General features: G+C 39.5%; 1 protein-coding gene across 1 annotated transcript in view; it reads left to right on the top strand.

The window, feature by feature from the left end:
• ACVR2B (activin A receptor type 2B) overlaps positions 1-14571 on the top strand; it is a 105717-nt gene extending 91146 nt beyond the window's left edge. Inside the window, exons 9-11 of the mRNA XM_014873722.2 lie at positions 382-520; positions 3361-3491; positions 5441-14571. Of these exons, the coding sequence (XP_014729208.1) occupies positions 382-520; positions 3361-3491; positions 5441-5635 (465 nt within the window). The 3' untranslated portion in view covers positions 5636-14571. The remainder of the gene's footprint in view (positions 1-381; positions 521-3360; positions 3492-5440) is intronic.
• The last annotated feature ends 890 nt before the right edge of the window (positions 14572-15461 follow it).

Raw genomic sequence — 15461 nt, 5'->3', positions numbered from 1 at the left:
AACTTTCAACAATTAGGATAACCAAGTCAGACTTGGCCTCAGAGTGTTCTGTGTGCCTTCAAAAACAGCATTATCTCATGAAGGGTGTGCTCCTGGAGCATCATTCAGCGAGATGCAGACCTGCAGTGTGAACTGAATGAGTATCACACATGTAGCCTTGCACTTTGGCTTCCTCCTTCATGTAGCTTGTCTGGACTCGAGTGATCTTAATGAGAATGGGTGTCAGAAGAAGCAGCTTCCCTTTGCTTGTTTTCTGAGCGAGGTGCACCTTTAACAGCAATAACCTCCAGGCTAATGGAACCAGCTGTCACTCACCTGCAGCCAGCAGAGGCTGAGGGGCCCAAATGCAATGTGACTTGAGCTGTGTTTTTTTCTCTGTAGGTGGGAACAAGGAGGTACATGGCTCCCGAAGTATTGGAGGGAGCAATCAACTTCCAACGAGACGCCTTCCTGAGAATAGACATGTATGCAATGGGACTGGTGCTGTGGGAGCTAGTCTCCAGATGTAGAGCAGTTGATGGTAAGAAAAAAGATCCTCTCTTCCCTGGGGAGGGTTCTGTTTCAATGTGGTTTAGTGGTCCAGAGAATGGATGTGTCTGTTTAAAAAAAAAAAATAATGACCAATGGCATATTTTTATTAAAAGCAGCTAGCCTGTTTTTCATTTGTTTTTTGACATAAGGTGTTACTCTCTGTATATAATAACCTTTGTAAGTTCTCAAGCCTCAAAGTACTTTTTACAATGTTGGTTACCTGGCAGATTGCTGAGAATTCAGAGGGAGAAGGTGATCCCTGTAGGATGGGTGTCCTTTACTCCTGAGCCTGCTCTGTGCTGCTCTCAGTGCACTCTACATTCCTGCCTGTGCCTTGGGCTCCTGAGAAGAGCCACAGAGCCAGCTTGGCTGTCACCTCACTTATGCAGGGCAGTGGGGTAGCCTGAATGGAAAGTGAAATAGTGATATAGGAATATGGGGCTCAAGGATCTTCCTGGGTCAGCAATTTCCCTGCTCTCATAAGTCATCAGTTATAGATCTTTAATTTTTACTGATTTTTAAAATTTCAAAGGTTTATTAAAGACCTTAACAAAATACAACAAAGGACTGAATAAGGAAAAAGGACAACATGCTGGGAGTTGGGGACCCAGCAGCCACAACTCATCTATAAAATGGGTTCTCCACCTTTTATACCCCTGGGGGTTGCATCAGGCAACCCTGGCCCCTCCCAAAGTCTTGTCAGTCAACTTCCATCCTTTGGAGATCACTTTCTTGCAACTTGACTGGAGGTGAGGTGCTGCCATGCTGTGTCCCCCTAGTAACAAGCCTGCCCTTTCCCCAAATGCCCCATGCAAGGGGCACAGGTACACACCCTCCCTCCACATGTCCCAACTACCATGGCTGTCCCTTGGCAATCATGCAGGGGGGAGAGGGGACTATGGGGAGAGCAGAGGACAACAAATCACAATAGGATAATTATATATCAATAAAACTGCCCTTAACAGACACATAGCATTCTTCCCTTAATTGTGAGAGCCAACGATCACATTACCCATCTAAAACACTGATCATCCCTCTCTCAGCAGTGGGCTAGGTTTGTTGTTTCATTTACAGCTTTGGAGGATCTCACTTTCTCCTGAAGGATCTACAAGTATGAACTTCATGGTGTCTCCTTTCTCTTTTTTTTTTTCATCCTAAAACGATGCTGCAAAGTGGGGCATCTTTTCACTCCAATCAGCACATCTGTCCTTTAGTGACCCTTGCCATGTCCCTTGCAGGATAGGGAAGTAGTCACATCATTGTAGTAGCTCCAAGGCTGCTTCATCCATCTTTTTTCTTCTTGGATAGATATGGGTGCTCTGAATGAATATCAAGTTCATAAAACAACAGCACCTCACCTAGAATTGAAATGTTTTTGTTAGCATTACAGTAGGACTGAGGAGCATGATTACAATTAAAATGCCTCCCATAAGTATGTGGTAACAGAAGATCTCATCTTCAGAAATGCACATTCTAAACAGATAAAATGCTAGAGGAGCAGGGAGCTAGGAGCATAGTAGGGTAAAACAGTGGTACACAGATCACTCATGTAGGAATTGCCCTTCTCTGTTGAGATGCCTCAAGTATCCACTTTCATTTTTCCTGTCATGTTTGTGGTCTCCTGCCAATTCAGCAGCTGAGACACTCCAGGTGCCACACACAGCACTGTTGAGTCAGAGGGAAGGCTTCCTTTGGGAGTTACCCTGAGCCTCATCTGCACTTCCAGCTCAGAAGTGATGTTGTGTAAATAGCACATTTAGCTTGCAGACCACCAGTGCAGCTCTTCACAGCCTGGGTTCCTCTTAGAGGAAAAGGAAAGTCATAAGAGACCGAGTGCCATACATTGGAGAAAGTGTTTCTGTTTGGTTTAGTGACTGCTGCTGAGAAAACAAAAATAATGATAAGCAACTTTAGTGATTTCATTCTTTAGAGTACCTAAACATTGTGCTGTTGGTGTCACAGTTCATGACCAGAAGAAGTGCTCAGCTCTTTTATTTTAGTCTGGAAAGACCATCTTGAAGTATCTCTGCTCAGGAAAGAGGTCATTTTTTGCCACTGAGAAACCATAAGTGATACCATGAAGCACCCTGAGAAGCCCATTAGTTAAGCTGGGCTGTTCTTTCTGAGAGAGCATCTACACATTGCCAAAAGCCAAATGATGTTTCAATAAGCAGAAGTTACTGCTACCATCCAGCATCTGCACTGATAGTCATAACAGTTGTCTCATTCCCATGGCCCTGGGCAGTTCACAACCATAGCTGGTATAACTAAGCATTTAGAAATCATTTTACACTTAGGAGCTGGTACTTGGGACAAGTGTGTCTGGCTCCAGTGTGTCAGGGCTGACTCAAACCTATGAACAAACCAGATCACAAAGCAAGAAATTATAAGTGTTGTATATGTTTGACCTTGCTAACCAGTGCTAAAATGAAATTATGCTCATGCTGAAATCTTTCTCTAGGTTATTGTGTGTTGAATTGTTGGGTTAAAATGTGGGGAGGATGGGTTGATTTGCTCTTTATATTAAAATAAATCACAGATTACCTGGCAAACTTCCTCAAGGAAACGGAGGGATCTGGAGGCCCGGCTGAGAGTTCGGATTTGTAACTCAACGAGGTGGAAAATGCATGGCCAGACAAGCAGCAGGGACAGCAAAGACCATTGTGCAGGAGGAATGTAAATCACATTTGTCTGCAGTGACATGTGAACATCAAGCTTTGTTGCAGTGGGTTGAGGTTGCTCTGGAGCTGCAGCTCACTCATGCATGGGGACACCGTGGCTCTGCAGAGGCCATTTCTACCCTAACCTAATTCTCTGTGCTCACTGTAGGTCCTGTGGATGAATACATGCTGCCTTTTGAAGAAGAAATAGGTCAGCACCCATCCCTTGAGGACCTGCAAGAAGTGGTGGTTCACAAGAAGATGCGCCCCGTGTTCAAGGATCACTGGCTAAAACATCCCGTACGTCCCTCCTGGTTAACAGTGGAAAATATTTTCCTGTGTGGTGGGAATGAGGAATGTGGTTATGCATTCCCAGTGTTAGACAGAGTCAGCTCTGGGGAATGAGGGGTTGCTCAACACCTTTGTGCTCCAGTTTCTTTTTATCTCTTGTTTTTAGAGACTAAACAAGCTGAATAATCAGCTAGTGCTGAATGTGGAGCGTGTGGTGCTTTAGTAGGACTCCTTTAATATTGTGAAAGAATGGAAAAGAAAGTCCTTTCATTAAGAAAAAGAAAATTATCCATACCATTGGAGACACACTCCTCACAAACTAGATACCATGCAAGACTTGGAGCAGTTTGTAGAGGAAAAACTAATTAGATGTGAAAGCAAGCAGACAATGAAGCAAAATGCAGTGTGGGTTTCCCAGAGGTAGTTCATTTCAGGCTCATGTTTTTAATAAAAGAACTGATGTTTCTTAGATCAGGAAGATGAGAGACGATGACACCTCACTGGGTTTCAGTAAGAAGTCAAATGCCTCTATTTTGCCTAAACTGCTGCAGATTTGGCTAGGCTCAGGTGTACTAACTCATTTCCCAGAAGTTAGGGAGAGCTGTGGATTGTAAAAAAAGATGAGTTTTCTACTTCAAATGAGGGTTCAAATAAGAGCTGTTTTCTTCAAGCGCTGTTGAATTCAAGTTTTTTGGGGATATCAGAGAAGTGATTGCAAACAAAGCAAATGGTTTCATAGTAACTGATACAGTGCTGCCAGCTCTCACAGTTTCATCATGGGAATCCTAATACTTGTTGTCTTTTAAAGCTTCAACAGCTGAATCTTGGGATTTATTTTGATATTTAAAAATGCACTTTTGGGGCTGAATGCAACCAAGCCTTAGAAAGCACATGCTTAACAAAACACATGAAAACACATAATTTTTGAAGCTTCTCCCATGGTAATTGGCATACTGTGGAAGAAATACTTGTAGGATTTTTCAGAGCATTGGCTGTGTTGAATGGACCTCTCCACGCTCTAATAAGGTGGTGCCCATGATGCCTTAAAGACGTAGAAATAAAATAACACACTTTTGAGACAATATTAGTATAGGAGGTAATATAAAACTGATCTTTAATTGGAGGCCTCCAGGGGCAGAAATGGAAAAACGCCCACCTCACATAGGGCAAATATGTCTTTATAAATTTAGCAGATTAGCATAATTGACAAGAATCCCAAATTAGAAACAGAGTTGATGAGGTAATTCTCCCTCTTGGTTCAACCTCTTCTGGAGCCCCCCATTGGTAACATCTGTACTTCGTTTATGAGAAAGTGTCTTGGGAGGGTGGTGCCTAGAGGAGCTGGAACAGAGGCCAGACAGAGTTAAGAGGAATAAAATGGATATTTATTGAGACGCCTTCAAAGGCCACACCCTGACAGTACCAGTGCCACAGTCGTGGCCCTGCCTGGATGGCTCCAAGATGGAAGCAAAAGAGAGCTTGTTCACAAGATCTCACATTTTTATAGGTTTTAGTCCATTTGCATGCAGGAGTCAACTGTCCAATTAATAGTGAAGTTTCATCCTCCTTGCTGGCTTGCTCTCCCTCCTCTTTTCACGTTGTTTATGCTTAAGGCCTGAAGTTTGAAGAAATTGTCCTTGAGTCCTTAGCTGGAATAGGAACTGTTCTGTCTTCACCACCCAAGCAGAACAGAAAAACTTAAAACTTGAGGCATCAAGGGTAGCTTGCCCTCAGTTCCCAGGAAAATGCAAGACAGGATAGGAGCCTTTGGAAAATGTTTTGTCTTTCTGCCTATCAGGGCAGGAAAAGTCCCGGAGCTAGCTAGGAACCATATAACTATACAACAATAGTCTACAACGATTCCATATGAAGGAAACACAAAAAGCACCGATCATTCTGGCGTTGCCCCAGAGCAGGTGAGGTTGCTGAAGGCGCTTTCTCCCCGTTGCTGTCCGCAGGGCCTGGCGCAGCTGTGCGTGACCATCGAAGAGTGCTGGGACCACGACGCGGAGGCGCGGCTCTCGGCGGGCTGCGTCGAGGAGCGCATCGCGCAGATCCGCAAATCCGTCAACGGCACTACCTCGGACTGCCTCGTCTCCATCGTGACGTCCGTCACCAACGTGGACTTGCCACCCAAAGAGTCTAGTATCTGAGTCCCGGGTCCTGGTTCACTTTTGTCTTTCCAGACTCAGCGGATTTCAAACAAACAAACAAACAAACAAACAAAAAAAAAAAAAACAACAAGGAAAAGAGTTTAAAAAGAAAAAAAGTACAAAAAAAAAAATCACAAAAATTCAACAAACCCATGAATGCAGCTGCTATTTTATCTTGACTTTTTATTATTATTGTTATTATTATTATTATTATTTTTTTGGATTGGATCAATTTTACCAGCACATTGCTCTACTGTATTAAAAAAATGGACATTTCAGCAAGCATTCAGGTGCCGACTAATGAATGCAGAAAAGGTGCAGGTACCTCAGAACCTCAACAAACTCACTTCAGTTGTTTTTATTTTACTCAGTTTTCTGGGTTTCTCTTTATCAGTCTGTCTTCTGAGCGGAGCATCTGTGACATAAAGCTTATGTGACGTAAAGGAAAACCACCTACCACCTTCGAAAACGCAATGCTGCAAACTGTGGAGGAAACTTAAGACTGTTATGTAAAAAAATACACCTTCCTCAAATGCATTTTCCCCCATTTTGGTTTTGGGTTCAGTTTCTTTTTTATTTTTTCTTAATTTTTTTTTTTTTTGGAAGTGAGCTTCAGAAAAAAACAGCAGATGTGTCTTTTACGGATCTAACGGGTGTCATTGTAACATGGGAAAAAAAAAGTAACTGGGCAGAGAATGTTAATTCTTGATGGTATAATTGAAGGGGGGAGCATAGAATAGGGGTGGGGAGAGTGACGTTGGACTTGGCAGCATTTGGGGAAACATCATTTGCTATGGAGCTACTTCTCAGGTAACCATTAGAGGAGGGGAAGGACATTTCTGGGCAGAGTATTTACGGCTGCAGCGTATGGAGAAAGCAGAGTTAAAGAAGTGGTTGGAAGACAGGCACTTGTTTCTTCCTCCAGAGTCTGGGTTTGGGTGGTAAAAGAACAAAGCAGGATTATAATTTTTATTTTTCAATTCCAGGTAGTAGTAGGAAGGAGGCTTTTAAGCACTGTCCTGAGGACAGGTGGGGAAATGTGATTTCAGAAGCACTTTGGTAAAATACTGGAAGATGAGAAAATTTTTGCATCACGTTTTAAGTGTGAGTCAATTGAGAAAATTTGGCTTTGGGTTGATTATCTCTCAGCCCAAGCTAATGGTGTAGATGGTGGAAAGAGGAAAAGGGTTAAAACTGGGTATATAATTTGTTTTTCTTTATTAATTTGGGACTGGGGGAGTGAATGGTGGCAGCTGGCTCCTGTAGCCTCTGAGAAGCCTGAGAGCTGCCTGGCTGCAGGGAGCTGAGATAGCTCAGAAGCAGCAGTGATTCCCACAGCACCTCTCCCACTGGTTTCTTTGATTCTGCTTTCTCCTTACTCTGTGATGAAACTCTTTTGTCTTAAAGTGGTGCATATTCGAAAATACCGTTACTCTTATTATGCCATAAACTCGCTCTAGTCAGTGAATGTTCCTAATGCTGCTGATTCAACATTGAAATATTTTTTTAATTTGCAAAACATGCAATGTTTAAAAAAAGAAAAAACTTAAAAAAAAAACCAACCAAACACAAAACATACACACATACACACACGTTACGTGGCTTCCGAGGTTTAAACTGAAAAAAAAATTAAAAACTTCATGACCACAGACCACCTCAAACCAGAAATACCTCAGAATTTTCTACTTGTATGAGTTTTATTATATATTTTGTTAGTTGTGTTGTCTTGTAGTAAGTATATTTTAATGTAAGTTGGCTTTTATGACAAGGGAGTTTTAAAAAAATTAAAAAAAGAAAAAAAGTTCCAAAATCTTTTAGGAAGTGCTACCATTTTTTTTGTTGTTTTGTTTAATAAAGCACCATTGTAAATAACTGTATACAGTTGTAGAATAACTGCCTATATAAGGTACCTGGGCATTATTCACTCTTATTTGTGAAGGCTGTTTCCATTCTGGTTCTTTTTTTTTTATTATTTTTTGACTGTTTTAGTGAAAGGACAGTACATCTTTTTTTTTTTTTTTTTTTTTTTAAACACTTTTTTTTTTTTTTTTTTTTTTTTGCTTTAAATATAACATGAATATTCTGTGTCTTGCTAGACTGACAAAGTTATGTCCATTGGATGGCCAGATCTTCTAAATTTTTCTTTGTGTTAAACCAAAATGCAGTCCTAATCTAATCACCCTGTAATGGAAATGTAAAAAGTCTGTATTATATATAAATGAATTGGACTTCTCTCCACTGCCAAATTATCAGTGTGCACCCTTGCACAGATATAATTTATTACGCAAACAAAACTGCTAATTGGAGAAAATATTAAAAAAATTGAAATATATTTCTTGAAAAGTATAGCTTTAAAACCTAGAGGTCACAAATGAGGACATGGTCCTTTATCTTGAAGAGACATTAAGAGAATTGCCTTAATTTGTCTATCTGAATAAAGTCTTAACCTATTCTTTCAAGTTACTGAATGTATATTGCATATTAGTATGTACACACATGTAACTGTGTTTCCGTGTGTAGGTTTGAAAGTTTCTGTTTCTTGATGTGCTTCTGTTGAGAAAACCTTGACAAAACCAGACAGAATGAAACCATTTTGACCCAGCCAATGTCCCCGGTGGCCATTGGCACCTTTGGGCCTGATGCTGCAACATACCTATGCTTAGCATTGAGGGTGTAGGTAGCTCTTCTGGTGTCATGACATTAGGCACTCACTTAATGTTAAGTGTGGTTGTAAATGTTTGCAGGATCAGTATTTTTCATGTTGAATACATTTCTGCACTGAGATTTATATGAAAATGTGACTATGTTTTAGAAGTGAAGTGATGTAAGGGTTGGGGTGGAGCGTAGAGCAGTTAAGACTGAGTGAATACTTGTTTTGAGGTGGGCTCGCTCTCTTTTCCCTGGGAATGGGAGCCAGCTCCTATTGCTGCAGAAAGAAAAAAGCTGTACTGTCTTTTAACTGTTAATATCTGTTTGCTCTTCTGGATTTTTTCCTTCAGCATTATGTATTACAGCTAAAACAGGTTCATTACAGCAGTTGCTTTTTTATCCTGATTTCTTTAAGAAGCTTTAAAGTATTTATTGAAAGTGCCATATTATTTTAATAGCCTATTAAATGGTGTCTGAAATCTTCTCTTTGGAGAAAGCATAAACACAAATTCTCACATGTAGCTTATCTTACTGCGGGGAACTGCACGACCGTACAAACCTTGACCGAATGTTGATTGTAAAGTGTTGCATCTTCCTGGTGTAATGGTTCCTTATAGATCATCTTGTCAGCAGGATTCAGAAACTGATTTGAAAATGAATTTCCAAATTGGGTGTGTGCTGGGTAACAAGTTTGATATGTATGTAGGTATATGTGTCTTGCTATTGCGGCATAGAAGGAAATCCTGAACTTTTAATTTGTACCAATTTGGATAAAGCTGGTTTTTAAACTGCTATTTATTTATTTTACTAACAAAGACAAGCTCTGATTAACATGTTGGTCTTTCACCAGTTGAGCTGTCAAGCAAGTAGCTTCCTCACTTCTAATCCATTTGAACTCTCATTGACAACATGATTTTGGTTCTGTTTGGTACTGCAGAGGCTTTTTCCAAGTCAGGATTTGGGCACATCCATAGGTGTAGCTGTCACAAAGCAACTGTAGCTCTTTTCACCTTTACACTCCCTTGAATAAGACAGTGACAACATCTCTTATGTTACTTCCCAAGCACTAAATTTCACTTCCCATTCAGACTTAGAGGAAATAGCTCTTCAAAAATTTGTCTGCAGAATTTTATTGGTCAGCTCCCTCTCTCATATGGAAGTTCTCAGGTGAATATTAACACTGAATATTCTGAGTAAAAATTCTCCTTGACTTTAGGAGCCAGGATTCCCCATCTCTCTAGTGGAACTCCCTTTCATGAACTTATTGCACTGGCTGGGCAACCTGGTTTCCTAGGTGCAGAAAATCTGAGTTCACATTTTTAAATTGGAAATGCCACAGGAACTAAAACTGGGGTGTTTTTTTGAGATGGTAGAGCTGCGATTTGCTGATGAAATTGCATTAGTACATCAAGGCTGGAAATTGTATATGGCTTATATTGAAATATAAGTGCATATTATAAGAGATGGCTATAAACCAGCCTAACCATCAGTTAGGTAGTACGTATTCATTATGATTAAGGATTTTAGCTGGTCCTGATAATTAAGAAATCTTTATTTAAGACAAAAGAAACCCACTTTTATTCTGCCTTGTTCTTCAGCTGAAATTCTTTTGCAGAATATCCAGTGCTAGATAGTTACACCTATGGAAGTGCTGAGGTCTTTGTTTAGAAGAGAAGGTCTGTGAGTGCCCCCCAGTAACTCCCCTGCATTTTCTTTGGGTCTCCTGACTCCTTGCTGTTCCCACCTGAAGTCAGTGGTTTCAGTGGAAGCAGATATTTCCAGGCTGGCTGGGTCAGGCCTGGCCATCAGGAATCCTGAACCCCCCTTAACATTACAGCACTGAAACAATTTTATTCCTCTTGTACGACCTTCTAGGCAGACTGTCAGAGCTTGCTCTGTTTCCAGGGAAAAGCTCTGGTTTCACTTAGCATGGAGGGAACTCGTACTGCAGAGGAAGGTGCTGGGTGGTAAGGTGTGACAGTGCTGTTGTTGCAGTCCTCTTCCAGCCACACTCCGCTTGGGAAGTTGCTAAGCAGGAAGTGTCCCGCAAACTTTTGTCACTTTTACATACAGGATATTGTTTGGTAACATTGTAAATAAAATAGACTATATAATAGAGGAAAATAAGGACATTTTGACTTTTTTACTTTTGGAAAAATATATATATATTTTAGTTACATATACAAACAAAAATTCTACATTGTGTGAGAATTCTTTTATACCACAAATTATTTTTGTAATGTCTAATATGTTTCTGCAGGGAAAGGGGAGAAAGGTCTGTGTATGCACAGCAAATAAATAAAGAAATATATATAATGTTTAAATTAAGTGTGCACTACATCAAAGTCTAGAGGATAGAACAAGTGTAGCCTGAAAACAGTTTGAGGAGCAAGTTTGGATGTACTTGGACATGTTTTGAGGATGGCACTGAGTATATGTTTAGGTTATCTTGCATGTCACATCCCTTCTGCTAAAAATGCTTATTGCTTTTCTATGGCCATCTCCAGTTAACCTGGGAGGAGTTTTTTCACGTGTTCATGCGAGTATCCATGTGTGGGCAGTGTGTCCTTTGGCATATGCTGTGGTGCTGCAGTGAGTTGTGAAGTCAGTTTGTTAATTTATTGAGGCCAAATAGCCAGGCTGATCTCGCTCGCTGCCCTATTCCTTCAGAGCAGCTGTGTCTGCTGCACTGACAATATGATCTGTAAGGAGCTGTTGCCAGTGGAGTCCTGATAAAACCAGTTCCTAGAAATTCCTTCTCTCTGAAGTGACACAACTAATCAGGCTTCACCAGAATACACAGATAAGAGCTCTGTGTTCCCAAAATCAGATTTAATTGTCTGTGTCAGAGGCACTAAAAAAAGATGCACTGTCATGTCCAAAGTCTTACTAGGAGAAAGAGCTTCCTGAATCTGTGTAACCAGTCCAAGGTATTCTAAAAGTATTAAAAAAAAAATAAAAATGGGGGCGGGGGATTGGCAGATTAACCTAATTTTCCATTGGACTTAAAATTCACTCTAGTCCCTTTAGTCCCCTCAACTGCACAGTGTCAGTGGGTGAGAGGTACTGCAAAAAGCTTTACACCAAACAGCACAAGGCACTGCCTTGGAGCTGGTTTGACAGTGTGCCTTTGGCAATTAGTGCTCACTAATTCAAGCAGGCTCCTGCAATTACCGAGTCCCTCAGGTGTGTTCTGGTGAAGTCCTGGCCCTGTGGAAACCAGGGAGAGAGTTTCCATCCAATCCAATCCTGTGTGACCACGAGTGTGTGTGTGTGCTCCTGGAACACTTTCTAAGCACACCTGGTCCCTTATTTACATGGGACTTTCTTTTTCATGACTCGTTTTAGGGTGATGCTCAGTTCCCTGACTGAAGTAGCAGCCTATGGAATAAGCAGCAATGCTTTTTGTCAGGACACTTCCACAGAAAGAGATCATACTTGTGTTATGTCCATCCAGCTGTTCTGAAATGTAATGCTATTCTGTTGTGCCTTTATTTTTCCATGTAAAAGCAACTGCTGTAAGCTTTCTTTCTCTTTTACTAGTTTTTATTTTATTTCTGTCTGAAAAGAACACTTTTCATTGCCCAGATGTCATTTCTGGATGCAGTTGGTGATCCAGGTATTTCAAGAACCACTTACCTCAAACCTCATGTTAAACAGTGTTGCTATCTGGATTCTCCTTGATACTACAATATTGTAACATACACAAACAGGAACCTTGCTCAATATGGGTATTTATATATGTGTATCATATACATATATACATGTATATATATGATATATATATGTAAATGGAAAGTGATCCCCAAGGACTGAAGGAAAAAAACAAAACTTATTTTGTATTCCAACATTGAAACCAAAAGGGCTTTTCTGAAGCTCTATAATGGCATTGTGCTGGATATCTAGAAAGAAAAAGTGTTTTCTGAAAAGTGCTTCCTTCATTAGCCTTTTATTTCAGTATTTTAATGGGGCAGATGATGTGAATAAAATGCCAATTCTGCATTTTTGGCCCATTTTGAAGCAGAAGCCTCTTAATCTTTCCAGTTGTTTAAAAAAACAAAAACTCGGTTTATAACATTCCAATAAAGTTGGTATTGCAAAACTCAAACACGTTCTAGGAAAATTTTTAATACCTTCTGTTTTTGTGACAAGGAAGGCCATATTTCATTCAATTTTCCAGTGTTTTGAGGAACTGAAGTTTAACCAGTAACCATCCTAGTCAATTAAAATCCTAATTCAGTAGACACTTGCATCTCTGCATTGCCACCTCTGTTAAAACACCAAAATAAACATCATAAAACAATCGAAAGCAAAAATCCAGCCATTACAGAGGAGGAGCAGGAGATTGGAGCATCTCATAGCTTTTGAAAGCGGACTTAGCAACTTTGTGGATAACAAAAAATATGTTGGCAAGACCTAGAACCTGTCTGGCCCTTTCCTTTTCCAAATACCTACTCCCAAGAACAAACTCATAAAATCAGACCTTCAATTATAGCAACTTCTTAATGGTATCTGCTGAAGAGAATATTCAGGCTATATTTTGAGGGAAAAAGTAAAAGTTGGACCATTTATTAAAATTTCCATTTTATTTTATGTGTTCCCCTCCCAAATGTCTGATTTTTTAAAAAAATGTATCCATGTAGTTGATACAACATTAGTCTGTGTTTTACTTGGACAGCAGAGTAGCTTTCCTGTCCAAATACTAATGAATTTACTATTAGTAGTAATTTATTTAATTACTGGTAATGAATGGATAGTAATTAATTTACTGTTACTAAAGGAAGAGAACAAAATATTTCCCTTTCCCCATTTTCTCTTGACTGCCTAATGTTTCTATGGCTATTGGTGGTTGATGATTATTATCTTTGGTAAATTAAAGTACTAAAATCTCCCAGGAGGAGGTATTTTGCAATGCTGCTGGCCTTCCAATGGAATAACTATGATGCAAAACTCAATCTCGTAGTGGATGAGGATTGAAGGAGGTGGTTACTGCAAACTAAGTAACATTTTTGGCCTCAATTCTATGCCATAAGCCTGCACAATGCCATTGTCAATCTGTTCAAACTATCTGCTTATGAATTCTGCATGATCCTCATGATAGAGTTGAAAGCCTGATCTTTCACCTGTTAATATTTTCACATTCGTCCTTAAGTTTGACAACTTTTGTACTGTAAAGTTGACTTAAGTACAGTTTGATGTCAATTCTTGTGGAAAGAGCTTTCTGCATGTAACATTAGATGCATACAGTTAAACAACACAGCATAGTACAAAAACTCACAAGAAAATGTTTTGGCACCAGCAGGAAGAAATCTCACCCTAACCATTTGTCATTTTAAAACCATCCTATTGTAAGTTTTACCAGCTACTTCTAAATTTGTGCTTTATTTAAAGAAATAAAATAAAAATCCTAAGACTTGTCTAGCGTAGTGAAATATGTGTATATCAGTTTTAGGATAAATAGCTAAGTCTTATTACGCTGTGTTACTTAACTTGTATATATAGAGTATACATAAGAGTTTGCAGTAACCTGTTTCTCCAGGATTTCCAGTTGGAATGGATTTAAACTCAAACTATGAGATTAAATGATTTAGAAGATTGCAGAATAAACTGAGTGTAAATTACAGGAAGCTCTATCAGATGGTGAAATAATTTTTAAAGAGTCTTTTGGTCCTTGGCTCAAATTCACTAAGTACTGTTTGTATACCAAGATATGTGAAATGTAAATGTTGTAGGTTATATTTCACTCTTGTAGCTATAAAAATGTAGAACAGAGATAGCTTGTACTACTGAGTTAACAAAAGTTATACTAAAGTATCCTGTTAAAGAAAAAAGTATAGAGAGTTAAGCTCGTTGCTGTAACCCCTTTTGGATTGAAGTGTGCTGATTTTTTATATATGTACATTTTATATATATATATATTCTGGAGAAGTATACATATATAAAATGTATGTATAAAATGGCCTAATGCAGACATCCATTGTATTGCAGTTATGAAATGAAGACATTTTGGAAAGAACATTGTATCATAGTTCATGAATTTGCAGTGGATCTTTGTTCCTTTTTACTGTGGTATTTTAGAAATGAGTCTCAAGTTTGAAATTAGATCTGCCAAGTTGGAGTTTTGCTGCTTCAGCTTTGCACTGGGTGTCCGAATAAACCAGTATGAATGTAGTATTTGCCCTGTGTGAAGCAGCGACACCCCAACAGATAGGAGGAAAAAAAAACTAGAAAGAACTATTTCAAGTTTATCTTTTTGTATATGAAAATAAACAGTAAATTACAAATAACTGTTTCCCTCGTTGGTGTGACATTAAAACTCATTGTTATTTTATTGTCTTTGGCATCTAGCTGGAGGATTTCCTTCTTCATAGATTAATGTTTTTTCAATAGCATTTCTGCTATCCAAAATCCCTAAAAAGTCCCTGCAGAGGCATAGCTGAGGCCTGCCTCTACTACCCATCACTTGCAAACTGTTCCAAAGAGAAGTGGGAGTTATCTCAAATTCACAGAATCATAGAATGGTTTGGGTTGGAAGAGACTTTAAAGATCATCCACTTCCAACTCCCTTGCTAAAAGACACCTTCCACAAGGACCAGGTTGCTCCAAGCCCCATCCAACCTGGGCTTGAACAACACCAAAGATGGGACATCCAAAACATCTCTGGGCAACCTCTGTCCTTTTATTGTTATTAAAAAATATTATCATTATTGCTATTATTATTATATTGTTATTTAAATGCCTATTATTTAATTGCCCTCTTGAGTGTGTTGCCTTTTCTATCACTGTGGTAATGCTGCTTATCACTCCTAGCAAAGAACTGTTCACACAGGGCAATATGTCTATGGGAAGCTGTATCAAGACAGTCCAGCAGTGTAGCTGCAACTGCCAGAAGCCAAAGGCAGGGGAACTTGACCAGGAAAAATATTTAACAAAAAAAAAAAGCCTGAGTTCCCCATAGTCATAGCACCACACTGAGGTCTGTAATCCTCACATGAGGTATGAAGATGCCTTCAGCCACACACTGAAGCATGGCCAGACCTTTCCAGGAAAGCTGCCTGCAGTAAAATGATGGTGTGGCCATGGAATCCTTATATTCTGGTGTTTTCCCTTGCTAAACTGATCTTTTTTTTTCCAGAAAATTGTTTCTGGCTTGGTGCTGGGTTGAAAATGCTTGGTG

This window comes from Sturnus vulgaris, chromosome 1 (genome assembly GCF_052056855.1).
Source record: "Sturnus vulgaris isolate bStuVul1 chromosome 1, bStuVul1.hap1, whole genome shotgun sequence".
Lineage (NCBI taxonomy): Eukaryota > Metazoa > Chordata > Aves > Passeriformes > Sturnidae > Sturnus > Sturnus vulgaris.
This window is presented reverse-complemented; position numbering and strand designations above follow the sequence as displayed.